The sequence below is a fragment of the Semicossyphus pulcher genome, unplaced genomic scaffold (genome assembly GCF_022749685.1).
Source record: "Semicossyphus pulcher isolate SPU_LCO1_2020_fin unplaced genomic scaffold, fSemPul1.0.p SCAF_6, whole genome shotgun sequence".
Classification (NCBI taxonomy): Eukaryota; Metazoa; Chordata; class Actinopteri; order Labriformes; family Labridae; genus Semicossyphus; species Semicossyphus pulcher.
Genome location: NW_027211737.1, coordinates 18,291,319 through 18,311,951, shown reverse-complemented (window position 1 = coordinate 18,311,951; position 20,633 = coordinate 18,291,319). Strand labels below are relative to the sequence as shown.

At 42.9% G+C, this 20,633-nt stretch overlaps 1 protein-coding gene across 1 annotated transcript; it reads left to right on the top strand.

Moving 5' to 3' along the window:
• Positions 1–369: 369 nt before the first annotated feature.
• Positions 370–20,305, top strand: ssh1a (slingshot protein phosphatase 1a). Its single transcript, XM_069682702.1, has 14 exons — positions 370–403; positions 8,228–8,328; positions 10,748–10,812; positions 11,513–11,634; positions 12,875–12,943; positions 13,111–13,176; positions 13,484–13,678; positions 13,810–13,903; positions 15,601–15,729; positions 15,927–15,973; positions 16,090–16,236; positions 16,611–16,811; positions 16,914–17,613; positions 17,713–20,305. Exons 2-14 carry the CDS (start codon positions 8,247–8,249, stop codon positions 18,787–18,789), a joined length of 2,994 nt encoding a protein of 997 aa, XP_069538803.1. The 5' UTR covers positions 370–403; positions 8,228–8,246; the 3' UTR covers positions 18,790–20,305.
• The last annotated feature ends 328 nt before the right edge of the window (positions 20,306–20,633 follow it).

Sequence of the window (20,633 nt, the reverse complement as noted above, 5' to 3'; positions counted from 1 at the left end):
AGCCTAATGCTGAAGTCAAACTACACTCTTCTGTACCTACAATCCCTGTATGGTGCAACATTATAGAGTCTAGTTTGGCTAAATAGAGTAGCTTAACACGTGATATTGCTGTTATAACACATTTATAAAGCTTTCTCACAGATCATTTAATAACAGCAGTGGTTATCTGCTATAAAAAAGGTAAACAAAAAATGAACAAACTGTACGTATCACCCTGGGATACCTTGTCAATGTCTTAAATCATACTCTGTAAGATGCACTGAAATGCCTGTAGCTTCTGTTTGTGGAGCAGTCTTGAGATGTTTGTTTATAAAGCCAAAGTTTATTCTGTGTGGTATTAAATTCTTTCCTTATCTGTATTGCAGGATTTCGGGAGTGAAGATGAACGGCGAATAAATCAGAGGTAAGTTTACTCTGTGTGTACCTGAGCCCTTCGGTTGCATGGTACTTGGCAAACAGGTCAGATTTTATACCCAGGTGTTGTCTGCTGATTGGCTGCACCTGTCTTTGAGTCACTTGGTGAAACGTTGAGTGGAGGCAGTCAGACTAGCTGGCATCAATAAATGAGTACAACTAAGAGTTAGTGTAATAAAACACCTGTCTGTCTGCCTTGTTGTCAGAGTCATCAATTCTTAATAAGAAACTGTAAAACATTATTATTCTCAATCGCCTGTCAGGTGATGTGTTTACACTCTTGCTCTTGAACTGTGCATCATCATTTGAGTCACTTGGCTTTTCCACAGTGGGCAAGTACTGCATTGGATTGACAGACAGCGATTTTGGTATCCGAACGATATAGTCATTTACTGGTTTTAAACACCAAATGTAAAATGTTGAGTTTCATTCTCAAAGCATATATCAGGGTTGGAAGTGCACGGATGGGACCAGTTATGGGAAACAGACAGGTACATAGGTAGGCAAGCAAACAGCTTCAAGTACAAGAAAACTCTAAAGCAAAACACATGAGACGGCAACAAAGCATAGAGTACGAACCATATACTGTATAAAGAATGGACACGCGGTTTATCGACTGCCTTTCTGAAGCCTTGTGTTTGAGATCTCTGTTGCCGCCGTGTAGGTTTTTTAGAGCCAGGAATGACCATATCTGGACTCTAAGTTATACAGTATGTGCCAGCTGCTAATTCATTATCTGGCGAATGAGCTTATTAAGCACTGTGTTTGCCACAGAATGAGATTCTATCAGTGGTGCTAACTGAGAGCAGTTGTTTGTTTATTACACTAAAGGAGCACAGAAAGCTTGTGGAATGTAGCGCTCGCTGCTCTCTTGCTAGAAAGAAATTCACCCCCGTACTGTTGTCATGAATAGAAAAGTCCAAACTTATTTGTACCTTGTGGTAAACATGTTTCTTTTATTGTAAAGTTGGACATTTTAATATAAGGGCCTACTGGGGATTAAGTTTCTTTTTGAGCCAGTGTTAAGCGACCACTCGAGGAACTTCTGCACTGGCCACAGAGATTGCTGCTTGGTACGAACTTGCAATTGACCAAAGGAAAACTTAACTACAGCGCTGACAGTAGCTGCGAACGGGTGCGTAAAAGGGAGCATAGAATCGAAAGTCTGAGGGCATGGTGGGGAGGTGGAGAACAACAGGAGGAGAGTACTGTACATATCCTGGAAGAAGTGAGCAGGGGTAGAAGACAGGAACTGATGGAGGACTGAGGATGAAAGCAGATTGTGACCGGATACGTCAGAAAGGTCACTATGTTTTTTTATAGGCCTCATAATGAATAATAATAAACATATTAGTTGTCGTCTATAAAATGTCAGAAAGTGGGAAACATTTCAGTCATTGTTTCCCAAAGCCTGACATGACGTCCTTAAATGTCTTGTTTTGTCCACAACCCAGAGATATTCAATCAGCTATCTTAGAGGAGCTGACTGTGCAGTCAGTGCAGGGCAGCCCTTTATGACGCAAACAAGACTTTGAGCCAAACGTTTTTCGTTTTGTTTTTTGTTCCCAATAGTGTAAGTAAAGTAAATCACTTCAAGACACCATTTGTTTCGAGTAACTTTGTTCTTGCATTTGCTGATGGAAAAACCTGCAGCCCTTGTTTGTATGATTTAGTTGTATTTGGGTTGGAGATTAGTGCTTTACAAATTGTGACAGAGTGACTCGGTCGTGTTAAAACCTGATAAAGTCAGTTGCCTGTCAAAAGCTGCAGCAGAGTCCCTGAGGCAGTTTCAAATTTATGAGATCTTTTTTCAAATCGAAGAACTTTGATTACGTAACTGGTGTAAACAGAAATATATACTTTCTAGCAGTTTAAACTTAATGTGATGGAAATATGTCTCCCTTTTAGAAATGGTATCTTATATCTGGATGTCTTCAAATAATGACCCTTAATGTAAAGCCCAATACACACATATGCTGTTGCTTAAATCTGTTCTGCAGGTGTGTTAATACTGAATGTTCTGTTCGGCTTTGGAAACGTGCATGCCTTCATTTGAGCTGAACCGTGCTGCAGGAATCTGATAACAACAGTCTTTTTGTGACCCAGCTGCAGTGAAGCTGTTTACTGGAGAGGTTTTATTTCAGCTCAGATCAGAAGAAAACACTTGTCAAGATGATGACAATGACTAATTTTTTCATGTTGACAGAATCCTCTGTTCTAATGTAAATGCACAGTTTTTAATGGATTATTTCTATTCTTTTAATGTATATGTATATAATATATCGGAGGCAAGACAACATATTAACAACATAAAGTACACAACACATCAAAGATGGTCAGATTAAAAGAGAAATGGCCTCCGAACCTTTATGTCTTTCTATGTTTTAGTATGCTGTAACACTTTCTATCCACTGAGCATGCAGTGAAGGCTTACCAGATCTCCACTATACAAATGTAAGCCTTCATGATACTATTGAGAAAAAAGCCAGTGGATCAGCCCGAGCCGATGACTAGGAGACCTCTCTAGGGGCTACCCCAAATATTACAGTTGCAGAGTCTGGTTGTGTTTCTGAATCACAGATGAAAAGGTCTCAAAGATGGCAGCTCAAAATTAAATCAGGCCATGCAAGTCCAAAACATGTCATAAAGGTTAGCGTTGTCCTTATGGCAACTGCTTTTTGACTAGACTACGCACTTATAACAACCTGAAAAAATAAGATTTAAGTTTGTAATGTCCTCTGATTTTTAGATCTTCTGTTACGTGATTTTCCACACCTTTAGTGCTGAGATCTTCGCTTTAGATACCCTGTGAACAGGAGGAATTTTTTAAAAGGCAGAACACTTTTTGACCCTCACAAAATAGAGCGTGTCATCCTAAAAGTTCACTTTCTTTTCAGTTATGCAGTTATGCAACAGCCTATGCAATGTCCCTAAGCAATTCATGTGTGTGAGAATGATCTATGCATGATGCGAGTCCTGTCTTGCCTCGAGATTGCTCCCATTTTTTAAAGGCCTGGTAAGCCACGTTATGCAATTCAATTGCTGATAAATGCATGTTGCCTAATATTATGGCATATAAAGGTGTCTTATTGGACAGGTGTAGTTCTCTTAAGATCACGGTGTACTGATCTAGTGCTCGAGAAAGATAGCTACATGTGTTGATGGACAGCTGTACGACTGCCAAGTGGGAGTATTTGGTGTTCTCTGCTCCCGACTGACCTTGATAATTATGACGAGCCTAAGGGGTTGATGGAGGCCAACATAAACATGGTGCAGGTGTCGAAGGCTCTGAACCGAGGAATGATTTCATCTTACCACCTTGTACATACACAGCAGAATTAGGCAAGAAGCACAACTTGACAGAAATGTGTGTGTTTGCATGTAGACAGGAGGTGCAGTGTTTGGACTGAGGTGGAGGGATTCAGCTCGGAGGGCAAGATGAAGGATTGGCAGATTGTAAGCTCCAAAGAAAAATATACTGGGACATTCCTACTTGTAATCTGGAGTCAATTTAAAATCACTGCAACACTTTCTCACTTAAATATCACACTTGTCAAGACTGGTAGTGATTCAAATGCCATAAAAGGTCAAAATACTCCCTGTGGCTTTGAGTGTAGAGAATATGTGAGCACAGGCGAAACTAGCAAATTAGTAAGAGCGTCATTTCTGGGGCTTTTTGAAGGGTTTTTTCCTTGGTAACATGATGTCATTTGTTTCAAACCCTCCATGTGTCAACCGACACCTGAAGGGGTTCATTGCTCCCCGTCCTGTCCTGCCCTCTCCCTTTCTCTCTCTCTACCCCCCTTTCAGTGGCGTAAGTGAGAAAATGCCAGCATTATGCAACTGGCAGCCCCAAGAGGAGGCTTTTTTTCTCTCTGTGCTAGTGTGAGCAGAACACTCTGAGTAAACCAGCCTGGTTACTGCCTCTGTGTAGCGAGTCCTCGCTGTAATCCAGTGCACCTCTCTCACACACAGTCTCACCTGGTGACTCAGAGCTGTGGCTTAGCGGACATCTGGTCATGTTGGTCCATCTGCTGCAGCAGCAAACTATACCTTACCTGTGTGACATGCCATCATTTGTGCCAGTGACCCTAAAGCTTGACATCATGTGCAGAGGATATTCCTATATCCCGGCAGGCCCCCATACTTTTACATACACCTGAAACATTGAGCTGTCCCCAGTTTTCACCAGGAACAGGACTCAGCCTACATGAGCTTGTTCAGTTACTGTTAGCAAACAGGTGTTACAGATGTTGCTGTATTGTCGAGGAGAATGGGAGGGCTATCTTGTTATCCGTGTCGCAGCACTATTGTTAATGTCTGTCAGCAAATCCTCCCAGATTACCGGGGCGAGCTGCTTTATTGTGCACGTGTGGGGGGTTGAATGCTTGGCTTGTGAGGGAAAGTTAGAAAAAGCTTATATTAGCTTTCAACCTCCAACACAGGCTAATCTGCAGGCTTACATTCAACTTATTCTTTTGAACTGCCATTTTTATGTGATTATATTGTTACAGTTCTGTATTTAACCTTTCTTCTATGCATCTGAAAACATTATTCACTGCTGTTGCCAATGAGTTTGGCATACAAGACTATATATCCCCTCCATAACCTGTAATTATACTCCGTAATAATCAAACACACTGTGGTTTGTCTGCGGTACCTCTGAGTGAGTGACAGCCACTGCTGGCCACTTGAAGGAGAGAGACAAGATAATCCCTCCCTTATAAGCCTGGGTATAATGAGATTTGGGAGGTTTTGGAAGAGTGCCAGCTCTCACTGTCCTTTCCACCAATGCTTGGCTCATGTGTTAAGTTCCCTGGAGGCACTGCCTTGGATTCTGTTGACCCTCATTGCGGCATGCACATCGAGACGTCCCATTAGGATTCCTCCATCTACTTTTTTGTCTTCCTCCTCTCGAGAAAGGGGTCTTGCTTTTCCCCCGGAAGACAGGGAGAGAAAATGGTCCTCTAAGTTGGAAAGATGGTTTCACTTGGACAGCTACACAATATCCTGGAAGTTGACTTGTTTTACGTTAAGAGGAAACCAGTTTATGCTGCACTAATTTGGACCTGATGGATGAGGAAAGTAAAAAGCTCATTGAAAGGATTTTGCTTTTTGCTTAAGTTTGTTTAGATGTTTTGTTTCTTTAAAAAAGTGAGCAACTGCTTTCTGTTATTTTCCTTCTTTCTGACTCATGTAAACGTGTAACCTTCAATATACTGTTGTATAGTTGGACCCAGACAAAACAGACTGAGAGCTCAGTTGTGCGTGCCTGAGGCAGCGGGTGGAGACTGCAGTACGTCCCTCCAGGCGGGAGTCTGACTCGCACTCACACTCAGAGACGCTCAGATGAGGGAGGAGGAGGAAACAAGAGGGTGTGGTATCTGAACAGACGGCACTTCTTCACTGAGCGGCACAGATGAGAGCAGACTGTCACTCAAAAACAGTGGACTAAGACCTGAACACGTCATTATTCTTCGTTGCTCCTTTGCGGCTTCTTGAGGCTGATGAAGAGGAGGTAGCTCACAGCGCAGAGGCCCTGGTTTCGTTCCGGTCAACAGGATGCATCTGGTTCTAGATCCCATTCAGGAGGCCATGATGAAGATGCTACCGTATTTCGTGGAGAACGCCGTGTTGACCCAGAGTGAGATAAACCGCATGTGAGTGAAGGAACAAAGTCTGTTACTGATTTAAGATCAAACATTTGATACGTTCAGCTCTTAAATCCTCGGCTGTTATATTGCTGTCCCTTTTTACTTATGACTACAGTGTAAGAGTTTGAATGTTGGCAGGGTTGTTTTGCAACAGATGCTGTGGTGTCATTTCAGGCCAACAAGCAGAATCAGTCAGTCAACATGTCTAGCTGATGGACTTCAACCAAACTAAGGCATCACACAGTGTTAGCTGAGATTGAGCTGTGCCGGTGCCTGTATGACCTGATGTGTTGGCGTTCATTGTGTTTCTGTCTGTAAAGGAGGCATAGGTAGTGCAGGTTGTAATCATGTGGAATCATTTGAAGCCATCTGGCGAGCTTTTCTGACATAGTCTTTGTTAGCTTTGATAGCAGATGTATTTTTAGCCCTGGTGTTTGTGGAGAAGCTGATAGCAGAGTGCCGCAGGCCAAGAGACAGTAGAGCTCAGGCCGTTTAATTAGGATGTCTGAGGACAGCTTGTAAAGCAGTGGGACAGCTCTTGATTTACACATGAGAACATGGTTCACACATCCTCAAATTTCATCAAAGGGACTCTTTAAATGTGTTTTTCTCTGGGAACTTATCAGGTATCACAGACCTGCAGGCTTAAAGTCGTGTATCCAGCTGAAGCAGTCGGGATTTGAACACATGCGTAATGAGGCCACAGCCCTCCTCTTGCTCCTGCCACTTTCGCCTCATATTATCCATCACCCCCTGACAGTAGACCCTCCTGGCAGCCTCGTAAATCTCAAACAGAGAACAGACTCAAACAAAAAATCCTCCAAAGTGAGACAAAAGCTCTCGTTGAGAAGTGTCCTCCCCCGTGCTTTGTCACTCTGGAACTTGTTTTTTCTTTGGTGCCGGGGGCGGCGGGAATTTATTGTGAGGTGCACAAAACGAAGTCCATTGTTCGCACAAAATCATCTGTTTGGCCCAGGCCTGCCCTTCTGTATGTGGGTTTTGAAAGCCTGATCAGAGGGAGCGGAGTAAGGGCAGCATTCTCAGAGCTTTGAAAATGTGTTGTTGAGATTTTAAGTTACTGATGTCACAGTTAAAGGACTTTTATTAGTGTATGAACCTCATTGGGTCAAGAGCTTGTGTGATTTTTTGAGATGGAGAAGATGTGTCTGTTTAAAAAAAAGTTCTTCATTTTTAGAAAGTATGCGCTAATATATGTTATGATTTTAAAGTCGATACAGATAAATAGCATTTTCCATCTTTTAAATAGAACAGGGCCATACGGATTTTAAGAATTATAGAAGTACAAATTGCAAATGAACAGAGGTAAGGATTTTTCTTCATCTTTAAGCAGTTATGCTAAAACTTCACCAACACACGGATGTTGTAGCTGTTTTTAGAGACAGCTTTGTCTTCAGTTAGTTTCTTGTTTTCTTCCTGTCACTCCTCATTTTCCTCGGTCATTTCGTGCAGTTTGCCAGACTGCACACACACAATAAAAGGTGCATGTGTTCCTGCTGCCAGGTAGATTTATGAATGTGCTCACATTGTTTTTTACTGAAATGGAATGATTGAATTCAGCCCGGAGGAAACACCTCACTTCCTCTTTATTGCACCTACTTATGTAATTTGTTGACGACCAAAGCCTCACCAAAAAAACAGTCATTTTTACTAGTAAGTGTGAACTCGTAATTGCTGCTTTTTGTTCATTGCGAACAAACATCTGCAGTTCAGTCAGTTTTTCAGGGCTGTGTTGCATTACACCAAGCCAGCAGAGACCTGGCAAGTCCAGTCTGAGTGCAGCACATGCAGCAGAAAAAAAGACGGATAAGCATTCAGGATCAAAGCTTGATTCATGGCTGCTGCAGACCTGAGGTCTGCCTCTGTAACGTGGCAGCTAAGCTCTTCCACTCAGCTGTTGAGATAATTCACAGCAGCAGGAAACCATGATTTATGCTCATCTCTTTGGCTGTGTCTCTACTGAACAGAGCCCTCCTGTTAAAAACTGAATATTTCATTTGTCTTGTGTCCCACTTCTCAGCCTCGCTGTCCAACAAACTAGCTGACTCAATTGTGCTGAGCTGTTCCTCTGCAGCACAGTGTCGGATGTACAGTGTCAATGTTTCACTGCTTTTAACTCCTTTCTCTCGTCTGTTCTGCAGCCTGAGCGAGAGCTTCTTCATGGTGAAGGGTGCCGCCCTCTTCCTGCAGCAGGGGAGCAGCCAACAGGGCCAGAAAGCACATCCTCACCACAAACATGCAGGTGAGAATCCCAAATACACAAACTGCTTCTTTGATCTCATCAGTTTCCTCATCAAACTCGTCCTGCAGGTTATAAAGTCCATGACTGTGCTGCTCTGCCTTACACATCAGAATAAGTTTGTAGCTGAGGTGAGGAGGATGGAGGGAGCCTGGTTGATAAGCATGTTCCAGACGTATAGCTTAGGCAGATTAGAGCTTAAATCCAGCGCATGGAGGCACTGTGAGCAAAACTTCCGTGGACGATTAAAGGATTCCCTTATTGTTTGTATTACCTTGTGTGTCCCCCATGTGCTCTGCTGAGAAAGGGTACATAAGGTAAATGTGAACTATTCTCAGCAGACCCTTAATGACTGTTTGTTGTTAAGTTGACTCAAGGCAACATCAAAACCAGTTTTCAGGGGTAACCTCTAAATTATTTGAATTTGGAGGTGGGCCAGTTTTGGAGTAAATTTATGGCAGGAACATGACAGCACAGAAAGCTGGCAGTCGACCTTACAGCTTTGAGTTTATTGTGGAGAAAGTTACAGTTGCCAAAATACTTTCAGTATCACAGTTGATGTTTCTACTCTAATAGTCAATAACAAAGTCTTAAAAAAAGACACGAGGCTAACAGTGTTCGGGCATGATGGGAAATCACCACCAGGCAACAGCCAGAACGCTGCCAAGACATTTGGCCACTGAGGGCCAGGTTTGGCAGCTTTGTCCGCTCTAGCAGCCACTTTTTCAGGTGAACCACATATTAGCTGGTCCTGCTTTGTTCTCAAACACATTTCCCAGTAACTGTGGTCCTTGAAAAGAACAAAGGCAGTCATGTGACTTGTACATAGTGCTTTATAAAGATATTCCTGCTCTGTGAGCCTGTTTCCTCCCACCAGGGTCTTACTGGAGCAAACTTGCTTTCAGGTCTCAATTGTCTTAAGGTCTCATTAGGATATTTTCTGGAAATGGACATGACACTACAGAGCTTTAAAGATACAAAAACACTCTATATATGAAGCCATACTTATGTGTCCCCAACAAAGCTGTGATTTATAATATTTTTCATTACTGCGTGTGGATGTGTCCGACTGTCAGTCATCTGTAACATAAGACTGAGCTGTTTCAAGGTGCGCAAATGAGTGAAAGCCCTTAATGTAGAGCGAATTGTGACTAATCTTAAAGCTGAAAGCTGCTGTGTCAGTCAAGGCTGACAGTTGAACTGGTTTGAACCTCCCACATCAACACAGACACACGATACATAATGGGTCCGTAGGTATATTTATGTTTCTGTGAATGACTCCTATCGTGCAGAAGTTGTAACACAGAACAGATGCCAGCTTGGCTGCCACAGAGCTGTGAACTCACTGGACTTTTCACAGGTTGATCCATTTGGATCCATCAAAAACACACTTGAGTTCAGCTGATTTTTATTGCAGTAGCCATGGGCAGCGAGCTTACAGAGTCTGATTCATCAAGAAATGTCAAAATAACTTTAAGCAGGCAAACATGTTCAAACATCTCTAATGAACCCTTTACATAGAGGGAGAGCATAATGATATCTTGGTATAATAGGTATATAGTTTTAAAAATGTAATCACCTTGTCAGTATTTTATATGCTCATGTAATTCATTGACATTAGTTACAAACAGTCTGTTTTCCTGTGTTTTAAAAAGCTTGACATAAGATGAAGGTACTTTCCTAAACCTGTTTCCAAAACCAGATATATTATGTAAAGACTTTGACCCAGTGATCAATGACATAGTGCGGAGGAGCTTACATGATGTCACTTTAAAATGCTTTCACTGTGATTTTATTAAAGAGACATGCAGCTGTGAATGACAAAGAGACAAAGAGTTTATGACAGAGATTCGCTCGCTTTCCATTTCATGCCAGCAGCTGTAATTACAACCAGTCAAGATGACATGATTTGTCTACCTGTTGTGACATATTTCAACATCATAGGCTCTTCATCTGCTGCTACTTTGAATTGTCGTTGCTCCATCTCCACACCCTGTTTTATTATGTCTTACATCAGACCTGGCACAGGGAGCGCTGAGGGAACAAAGGCAGGCTCTTGAATTGTGGTTTTGTGGTTGATTAATTTTCTTATGCAAAGATGGAAAATGTATTGGTAGTTCATTTCTTTTCAATGAACGCATCAGCTGATAAAATAAGCTGAACAGGTTCTATTTTGTTGCCTCCAGGATGAAGGCTTCAGCATTAAACACTAGAGAACACGTAACTACATGCACCTGTAGTGCTAAACTCCCAGCATTGATTATGCTGTTGTTCATTTTTCTTATCAGAGCTGTCTCGTCTTTGGATCTTCTCTTTCAAGTCAAAATGTGTCAGTACGACTGACGAGTGAGATTTATAATCACTGACATCAACCAGCCGCTGCTCCTCATGCAACCATTTTCTTTATGATCTTCTTCAACAGGCGACTTACCTCAACACCTGCAGGTGATGATAAACATTCTTCGCTCGGAGGACAGAATCAAACTGGTGAGAGAAGACATAAGTATGCATGCATCAAAACAAAAACATGCATACACATACAGGCCGGTGACTAACAAGCTGGCAGAGCAAACCGTCCAGAATGCATTTTATTGTGTACTTAAGAAGCTTATTTGTTCACTGTAATTAGTAGCTCATGAGAGCAGGTTTGAACACACTCCGGAGAGCATTACCGAATGTTTCCATGGTGTGATAGCGAGAGTTATTTCACTTTATGTTTACCAGCTCTGTGTTCTCACACATCCTGAGGACTCGCTTATCCCATTACATTAATTTTGTGTGCCAGTTTTCTCTGCACATCCAGCTGTGACTCTTGTGTTAGACACACATTTTAGCAGCGGGGTCAGTGCATCAACCTTTGTTAGATCTCAAAGGCATTTGCTGTTGTGTACAATCAGAGTAATGCTTTTATAAACGGGGCATGAAAATCTTTCTGCCACAACAGATTTATTTGAATTTACTTTGGGTCAATCCACAAGTTTAAAGGGTGATGCCGATTTACTGTTATTCTCAAGCTTGTATCTAACATACTGAAGCATTTTAACGCCGAAAGTTACACAATTTCAAACAAGCTTGCAGCTGAATGTTTTTTATTCGCACAGCTACAAAAACAGGAAATAGGACTTTTAATTCTGAACCAAAAAGTTATGTTATTGCATTTGAAGTAAATTGTCTGTACTGTGTCCAGGCGGTGCGGCTGGAGAGTGCATGGTCTGATCGTGTGCGGTACATGGTGGTGGTGTACACCAGTGGGCGACAAGACACGGAGGAGAACATCCTACTGGGCATCGACTTCACCAGCAAAGACTGGTAAGAGTAAACCCTCTATTTGTGAGGGAGGTATATGATCATTGTTCACCAGACAGGCAGCCACCTGTTAAAAGCTAACAGTTCTACATTTAGGAGTTGATGTTTTCACGTTACTAGAGGATGTTAAATGATGAACTGTTTGGAAAAGGCAAATCTATATTTTCTAATACACACACAAACTCATATTTTCTAATTCACACACAAACTCACGCACAGAGCTTGGCCTCAAACATGAGCTGCTACATAGCCACCGCCACTGCACAGCCATCAGTTCTGAACTACAAATTGTGTGCCTGTTTCAAATGAATCGCACATGTCTTCAGGGTGGTCGCGGGTCCTTAAAAAGTAATAAATTGTCTTAAATTCAAGAGATGTTTCACATCCAACACCTTAAAGGTGTACACTAGCACAAGAAGCTAGCTCGGCTAATACCGATCATTTACAACAAGTTAAACAAAAGTTGTCTGGATGTAGTCTTGCTGTTGGTTAGAACAACAACCTGTAGCCACTCCGCTCCGTTTGATAAGATGACCTGCTCCTGATATGAGCTGAAAGTTTCTATTAGGATTTTTAATGCTGTGAACCATAGACTATATAAATAGCTGTGAACCCACTTCTTCGTGTTTCGGTTGCCAACCATTTCTATGCTTTCTGTGCTAAGCTAAGGTTAGCTAAGGGTGGCATCCACCGGTAAAAGCCAAACGTTGTTTCGCGTCGTAATCTATTTTACCATCTGTTATACCATATTGAAAATAGGAGACATTGTAGCGGTTTGGAAACAGTTTAATGCAGAGGTGTGATGTCACCACCTAACAGCCGGATGAGGATGCGTCACATCTGCAATTATATTTTTGTGTTTTCTTTTCACATTAATAAACACACTTGGACAATTTTCTTACACCAGTCATTTTACCTTACTGTTCATTTTGAACTGTCATCAATGTGTTTACTTGGAAAGAGTGTATTTTCTCCTTTGGTCTTAAATGTCATTCAAAGAGGCATTAAACAAGTCTTAAAAGCCTTAAATTGAACTTGTTTATAACTGTAGACACCTTGGTACCTGCAGCTCTTCTCAAGACTGTTTACTGAGACCTGTAAATGAACAAACATTGTTTAGATTCACCGCTTATCACTCGATTTTCCTACAATGTAGCAACTGCAGCAGCAGATGTGGAAAATCTTATTTATGTTATGCGTTTTGAATTTGCTTTGAATTTGATTTGTATTCTTTCTCTCCTAGCAAAAGCTGTTCGATCGGCATGGTGCTGCCTCTGTGGAGTGACACAAAGATCCATCTGGATGGAGATGGGTGAGTTTTCTTACACACACAGCTGCAGCGTTTAACCCAGTGATGTTTCCTTATCTTTTCCCTACACTGCTTTTACTTACTACTTTACTGACACTTGGTGATGAACCTTATAGACTCATTGCTTCGGAGTGCTCAGGCAGTCACCATCTGTTCTGTGTTCTCCTCAGGGGCTTTACTGTGAACACGGCGGGTCGGACTCATGTCTTCAAACCCGTGTCGGTGCAGGCTATGTGGTGAGTAACAAACAACCTCTGGAGCCACAGTGGCTGTCTACAAAAAATAGCTACATGACACATCACAATAAATCCCCTGATAAACACATGTGCCGCCCTGCTGCAGTGAGGCAGGTTGAGGCAGTGCTGAATCAGTCTGCCCCCTGCTGACATAAAGATGCATGTGCAGAGAATTGCACAGACCATTAAACAGAATGTTAATGTCTGTAGTAAGCACTACTGTAACATGATTGTTTTTACTGAAACATCTCACAAACTCAGACTCAAACTATCAACCTTTATTTTTTACACATAACCACAAATCTAGGTCAGCCCTGCAGGTGCTGCATAAGGTATGTGAGGTGTCACGCAGGTATAACTACTTCCCTGGAGGCATTGCTCTCACCTGGATGGGTTACTATGAGAGCTGCATCGCCTCAGACCAGAGCTGCATCAACGAGTGGAACGCCATGAAGGACTTGGAGACCACACGGCCAGACTCTCCTACCATGTTTGTCGACAAGTCAGTGCACACAAAACAGACTGAAACTATATTTGTTACGTTAACTAATCACAGCTATACAAGTTCTCAAAATAGCTCGACATTGATGAAGCAACTGTGCTGAAATATTAATGAGACTTCATGTGTGGTAGGCCTTCAGAGAGAGAGAGGACAGAGTGCCTTATCAAAGCCAAACTCAGAAGCATCATGACGTGCCAGGACCTCGAGAACGTCACCTGCAAACAGGTGAATATACAGCAGAACACACACTCACATACAGAATCAAGCCGTGCTTTGCATTTCTTTCTTGGGGTTTAATATTTATTGAGTGCATTTACATTTCATTCTCAAAAGATGGAGACAAATCTCTGGACTTAAAAAAGTATTTTATGGAAGTTACTTAGGATATTTCGTCTTTTATCGATTAATTCAAATTTATGGTTTAAGAAGATTTAAAAAAATGAAAATCGATTTTCATTTAACTTGCACACGGCAGGGTGCACATGGCAGCGAACCCTCTGAGCTCCCGTAGTTCATCGTACCCACCCACTTCAGACACAGAGACAAAATGTCAACATTGCAGCATGCGCTGATGAAGACACCAGGTCGTTCCTAAAAAAGGAACTATCTCCTTGGTCGTCTGGAAGAGGTTCAGATTTGAGTCCAACAATTAGAAAAAAAACATTCCCTGCTGTAAAGTCTGTCAAAAGTCAGTGGCGATTAAAGGCAGCAGCACGACTATCTTATCCCAACATCTCAAACAGAGGTACGCAGCCAAGTACGAAAACTGTGTGGCTGCAGCCCTAAAACACCCGCTATGAAGCAGGTAACATTAGCGGCATCATATTCCTGGCGTATCCCATATGACAAGATGGGGCCAGTGTTGTGCCTAGAAAAGCATGCACCTCGCTGGAGCATGCACCGCTCATTGTAATGCGATCTGCGGCAATACACAGTTTAAAAACGTTATAACTCTTCTCTGTGGGGGTTGATCAGTGATGAGAATTGACCTGAAGTCTACAGTTTATAAGCGATTTGTGTCATTTATGTTTTTATGTGTTGTGTTTAAATGCGGAAAAACGTCAAACTTTAAAAAGTCGATTGAGTTTTATTGGGCTACTATGTAAATGGACTGTACTTATATAGCGCTTTTCTAGTCTTTGCGGCCACTCAAAGCTGCTTTTACACTACATATCACATTCACCCATTCACACACACATTCATACACTGATGGCAGAGGCTGCTACGTAAAGTGCCCAATTGTCAATCAGATATCACATTCATACCCGCCTATGCCACCCGGAGCAATTTGGGGTCCAGTGTCTTGCCCAAGGACCCTTCGACATGTAGCCTGAGGGAGCTGGGGATCGAACCTCCGACCTTCCAATAGAACGACGACCGACTCTACCACTGAGCCTCAGCCGCCCTGTATGTGTTCGGTGGTATATCAGCCAATGTTAACATTAAGCTGATTTCAACACAGTGGATTTAACAAATGATGTGGATACATTATTCGGCAGAAGTGTTGCAATATACCTGTCTGAAAGCGAAGTTTGGTTAAAGTTAGGTTTGCACTTTGTTGATCCTTATTGGGAAGTTAATCTTTGCTTTCATTTGTATTGGTAAAATAAAAACAAAATGCATTTAAAATTATTCCTTCATCATTTTTAGTTTGTTTTAAAGGAAAAAAAATAGAATAAAATCATGAATCGGGTTTGGTGTGAAAAAAAACTGAGATTTTATTTTTAGGCCCTATCGCCCAGCCCTATACAGAGATAATAGACTATTACCCATCCATGCTATTTGGTGGCTGCAAACACAAATTTATAAATGAATACCCACCAAACTGTGATATTATTGTCTGACTCTTCTATCTTTTGACAGTTACATAATCTGAAGGATTGACCAAAACTCATCATATACTGTTTAATTTCCTTCGTCAGATCCGCACAGAGTTAGAACAACACATGAGCTGTAACCTGAAGGAGTACAAAGAATTCATCGACAATGAGATGCTGCTGATCCTGGGCCAGATGGACAAAGCCACGCTCATCTTTGACCACGTTTACCTGGTGGGACAACTGATACCGTCTCTTACAGTCTCCAAACCATTTGTTATATCTGTAGTTTCCTGTGAATAACTGTGGGATGAAAGGGTTTCCATCTAAGGGGAAAACTGCTTTCCTGTGAAATGATTGTTTTTGGAGAAAGAACAAGCTCACAAAGATCTCAAACAGTCTAAACAGTGTTTTGCTTCATTTGTTTGCAGGGATCAGAGTGGAATGCGTCTAATTTGGAGGAGCTTCAGGAGTCAGGGTGATTTATTAAATGTTATCTAAGAGCTAAGATAACCACACGTAAAACAACATTTTCATTATGATTTGAGCGTGAAAGAATGTTGTTGACGAGTTGACATTATCTTTCTTCCCCAGGGTGGGCTATATCCTCAACGTTACCAGGGAGATAGACAACTTCTTTCCAGGAACATTCAGTTATCACAACATAAGAGTCTACGACGAAGACGCCACTGACCTGCTAGCTCACTGGAACGACACGTACAACTTCATTGTTAAAGCAAAGTGAGTCCGGAGTGGAGCAGAAAACATGTTGCTCGTGTATGTATCGGGTTTTTAAAGACGTGTCATCAACACAGGAGAATCTCTCATCAAATACGTAACATCTGAGATCACACATTTACTCAGTATTTAGAGGATCAGATTACTACATGTAGTCTGAGAGAGAATTATGATGATATTATTTTAAGATTTCTGTGACTGAATGTTTGGCTCAGATATTTTTGTGCATATGTCATAGATTTATTGTAAGTCCTGAGTAATCAATCTGATATCTTGTCTAATATCTAATTCTCCATAAGAAAGCTCATAAGGGATCCTTGAGTTGAGTGACTCTTTTGTTGGTTAAAATGTGTTTCTTATTAAATTGTCCCCCATAGAAAGAACCAGTCCAAGTGTCTAGTTCACTGTAAGATGGGCGTGAGTCGCTCGGCCTCCACTGTCATCGCCTACGCCATGAAGGAGTTCGGCTGGTCGCTAGAAAAGGCTTACAACTTCGTCAAGCAGAAGAGGAGCATCACGCGACCAAACGCAGGGTTCATGAGACAGCTGGCTGAGTACGAAGGCATCCTGGATGCAAGGTACAGCCTTTTACAGATTTATTTGTGTGTGTTGTTTGCTGCAAGGGTTTTCTCAGTAGACCTGACTTCTTTTCTCCCTCTGTACTCTGTGTGTGTAAACAGTAAACAGCGTCACAACAAGCTGTGGCATCCGGACGCAGACTGTGAGATGGCAGAGGGGCAGCAGGGGTTGCAGTGCTGTGGAGCAGAGGAGGGAGGTCACCTGACTCCGGAGCCGGGGATGTCTCCCTGCTGTGAGGAGGCGCTGTCTGATAAGGGGGCTGCTTGTCCCTCCCCCCGCAGGACTGTTGCTCTGGAAATCGACCCTGCCTACAACAACTACTATTTCCGCCGGCTCTCTGACTCGGCGCTTGACAGTGAACCATCAACGCCTGTGCGCGGCCCACCCCTTCTTGGCATGGAAAAAGTCTTTATAGAAATCGAGGATGTGGAGAGGGACGCTCTGCTGGATGACGAAGCCTTTGATGGGCGTGAAGGCCTCCCTCTCCCACACTTTGGACCAACAGCAGAGGGAACTGCTGCCCAGACTTCTTCTCGAGGCCCTGAGCCTCTGGAGGAGCTGCGTCTGAGGCTGGAGTTCAGCACAGTGGAGGAGGAGGATGAGGAGGAGGTGCAAAAGGAGGAGGCAGAGATGGAGGTACTCATGCAACCAGACGATGGAGGAGGTGGGGAAGCAGGTGGAGGAGAGGAAACGCAAGATGTGGAGGTGGAGGGGGATGCAGAGGGTAATGGGATGGACCTGGCAACCCTTAATGAAAACTCCAACAACAACAACCATTTGAGCACTCCATATAACCTTAATGTAAGTTTGAGTTCTATGATCAGCTTTAGTTTTAAAATTAAAATGCTGTTTCATTTCTAGAATCCCCTCTGACACTTTTTCTTTCGTCTTTTTATTCAGGAAAAAGCTGCCTCCATCCTTTCTTCCAAGTCCAAGCAAAAAGAAGACTCTCCACCGCTGGTTTCTGAGCTTTGCCTTAACCCCAGTCCTTCTGAAGTCCCAAGTGCTTCATTCCCACAGCCCCATACCTCTCCTCAATGCCTAACGTCTTCAGTGGTGGTGCTGCACCCATGTGGCCCTCTGTGTAACTGTGCCAACTGTGCTGTCTGCCCTCCTTTAGCTCCAGTTGACCGAGACGAGAAGCCAGGAGACTCACTGCATTTAATGGAGCCAGAGGCGGATGGTGATTTAGCAGATGCAAATACTGATAGTCAAAATAGTAAATCTGCTGCTTCCTTAGAGGCTGTACCTGAGCTGGTGAGCATGGATTTAGAGGAAGAGAAACAAGGTGTGGCTTGCTATATTGGCCAACAGCAGGAGACCCTTTCGCAGCTGCAGCGGTCTGGGCTGGTCCGCCGCCGTGCAGAGAGACTAGAGAGACTTTCAGGTTTATCCCAGGAGAGCCTGCACCTTCTGAAGCCTTTGCACGCTTGCCAAAAGTCCCCGAACAGCCCCTTTCACCCTGAGGAGGAAGAGGAGTTCTCCAGCATCAAAGGGGACTTCCCTAAATCTTCCACACCATGCCAAGTGCGTTTAGAGCCACTGGTGGTGCCACTGACCAATGAAGCCTTGTTGGGGGTGGTGGGGTCTGGGTTGCTCACACCCACCTCCTCGCCTCATGGCTCCACCCTGACGCGCAGCTCCAGCAGTGACAGCCTGCGCAGCGTGAGAGGGAAGCCCGGCCTCGTGCGTCAGAGGGCCCAGGAGATCGAGACCCGCATGCGTCTGGCAGGCCTGACCGTGCCCTCGAGGCTGAAGCGCTCCAACTCGCTGGCCAAGTTGGGCAGCCTCAACTTCTCCTCGGAGGACCTGTACTCGGCCTGCTCCTCGGATGCAGGAACACTGCTGCTCCTCTCCCTGTCCCCAGAGCCAGACCCCGGCCTGGAGTGGGACTCCCCCAACACATCTGCTCCGCCGCGTCCCTGCAAGGACCTGCACACTCCAGAGAGAGCACTACCAGGTGAGCCCAGAAGCTGACACATCAGGTGGAGGTTATATACACTCCACCCCTCCCCTCACCCGTCACCCTGTGGGGCCAGAGAGTCGAGTCGAATGAAACAAATGGACATGACATCATAGATACAAAGAAAAAAACAATGCCAATTGTTGTTCTAAGGAGTGCACTCTCTCCTTTGCCACATTGTTCTTCAAACTGCTGTTCACAGTGATGATAGTCATATTGCTGTATCTGATAAATGTGTAAGCCATCAGTTCACCTCTAACTTGGTTTGATTCATGGACAAACAAGTGCCTTACCTATGAGACCAGAGGCACAGAGCTGTGTGTGAGACTGCAGGATGAGACGGTACGACACCCTCTATAACCTTTAACTTCACCACCGTTAGTACCTGATACGTACCAAATTATGGTATCCATTGGCTTAGATTATTTTTACCTTTGTGGTCGAAAGTGGTCATCTACATGGATGGCAGAAAGCAAAGAGTTAATACATGTAGAGCTGTTTACCACACAGTTTATGTTTAGACGCTCGAGGGGTTGTAAAAAGAATGGTTACCTCATGCTGCATTCATGGAGCTCTTTCTGTAATGAACACCTGGCTAGAGTTTAATTCAGTTCGTTTGAGGAAATCAGTTTTGAACTCACTTTAATGCAGAGGTGTGTGTTTATGCATTAATGTGTAACTATGTGTGGGTCTGTGAGTGAATGTGATGAAAGTAAAGAGGAGTTGAGGCTCACCTACTGTTTTCAACAAAACAGAACAAAACATTTCTGAGTTTGTTCTTCCTTTGCACTGCTTTTTTTATTGAGTGAATACTGGTACACACAAGCTATCTTCCAAAATAACATTAGTGTAATGTTATTGACCTCATCATTCCCTACGATGTTGCTAGGAGAGCAGAGTGAGGAGTCATGCTGCGTGGCTTGAAATCAAAAAATACAAACACCTAGTGTGACAGGAGGATTTACCGACAGTCAAGTAAAATAATAAAAGTGATTTTCCATGCCTCGGAGACAAACACAAATCATTAAACATTTAACTTCCAGACCTTCTTTACCTTAAATCAGCTCATCCTCGAGGGTTGCCAACACGTTCAAACTCATTTGTGCTTTTTGAAATGTGAAAGACCAAAGTTCTTTGGCTGTCTTGACAAATTGGAAACACCATTGAAGCTGTACAAAATATGTGAACCATAATGTCAATCGTGTAAGTATTTAAAGAAATGCTGTCACATCTTTTTTGCACCTTTTTGGGAGAAACGAGAGCGACTCAGTGAAGTCATCGGGCTCATAGCTGTTAAGCTTTTTACTCTCATATCATCAGTGAGTTTGAAAGCTTCCTGTCACGCTGACGGGACAACGATCACAACAGGTTACGTCACAGTTTGTAACCTTTTTCTTTTTATATTTAAGTATGCAGTAACTTTTGTACTGTACATTGCTGTAGTTTGAATGCATATTGCACTTTTTATGTTGGTCAAAATAATGTACTGTATGTGTTCATTATGGAAATAAACATTTCTTTTACATAATTGATCATGATCTCGTCGCTTTTTCTTCATCAATCCAAACTAACAGTGTTGTTTTAATGATTGCCGGACACATTTAGCGCGGGTTATATCGTATTTCTGCTTTAATACGAGTCAGAAACAGTCTGATAGTTATGAATGTTGTGTTAAAGGCCTTCCTGAATGCATAAAGTATCACAGGCATGATTAAATATCTGTGCAGTGACTTGCCTGTGATGGTGTGTGTGTGTGTATCCTGAAATTACATCACCGCGCCCCCATCTGTATGCTTTGGCAGGAGCGCCGTTTTCTAACAGCCAGGTTATATAACATTTGGCTTCCCGTCACTGTTTG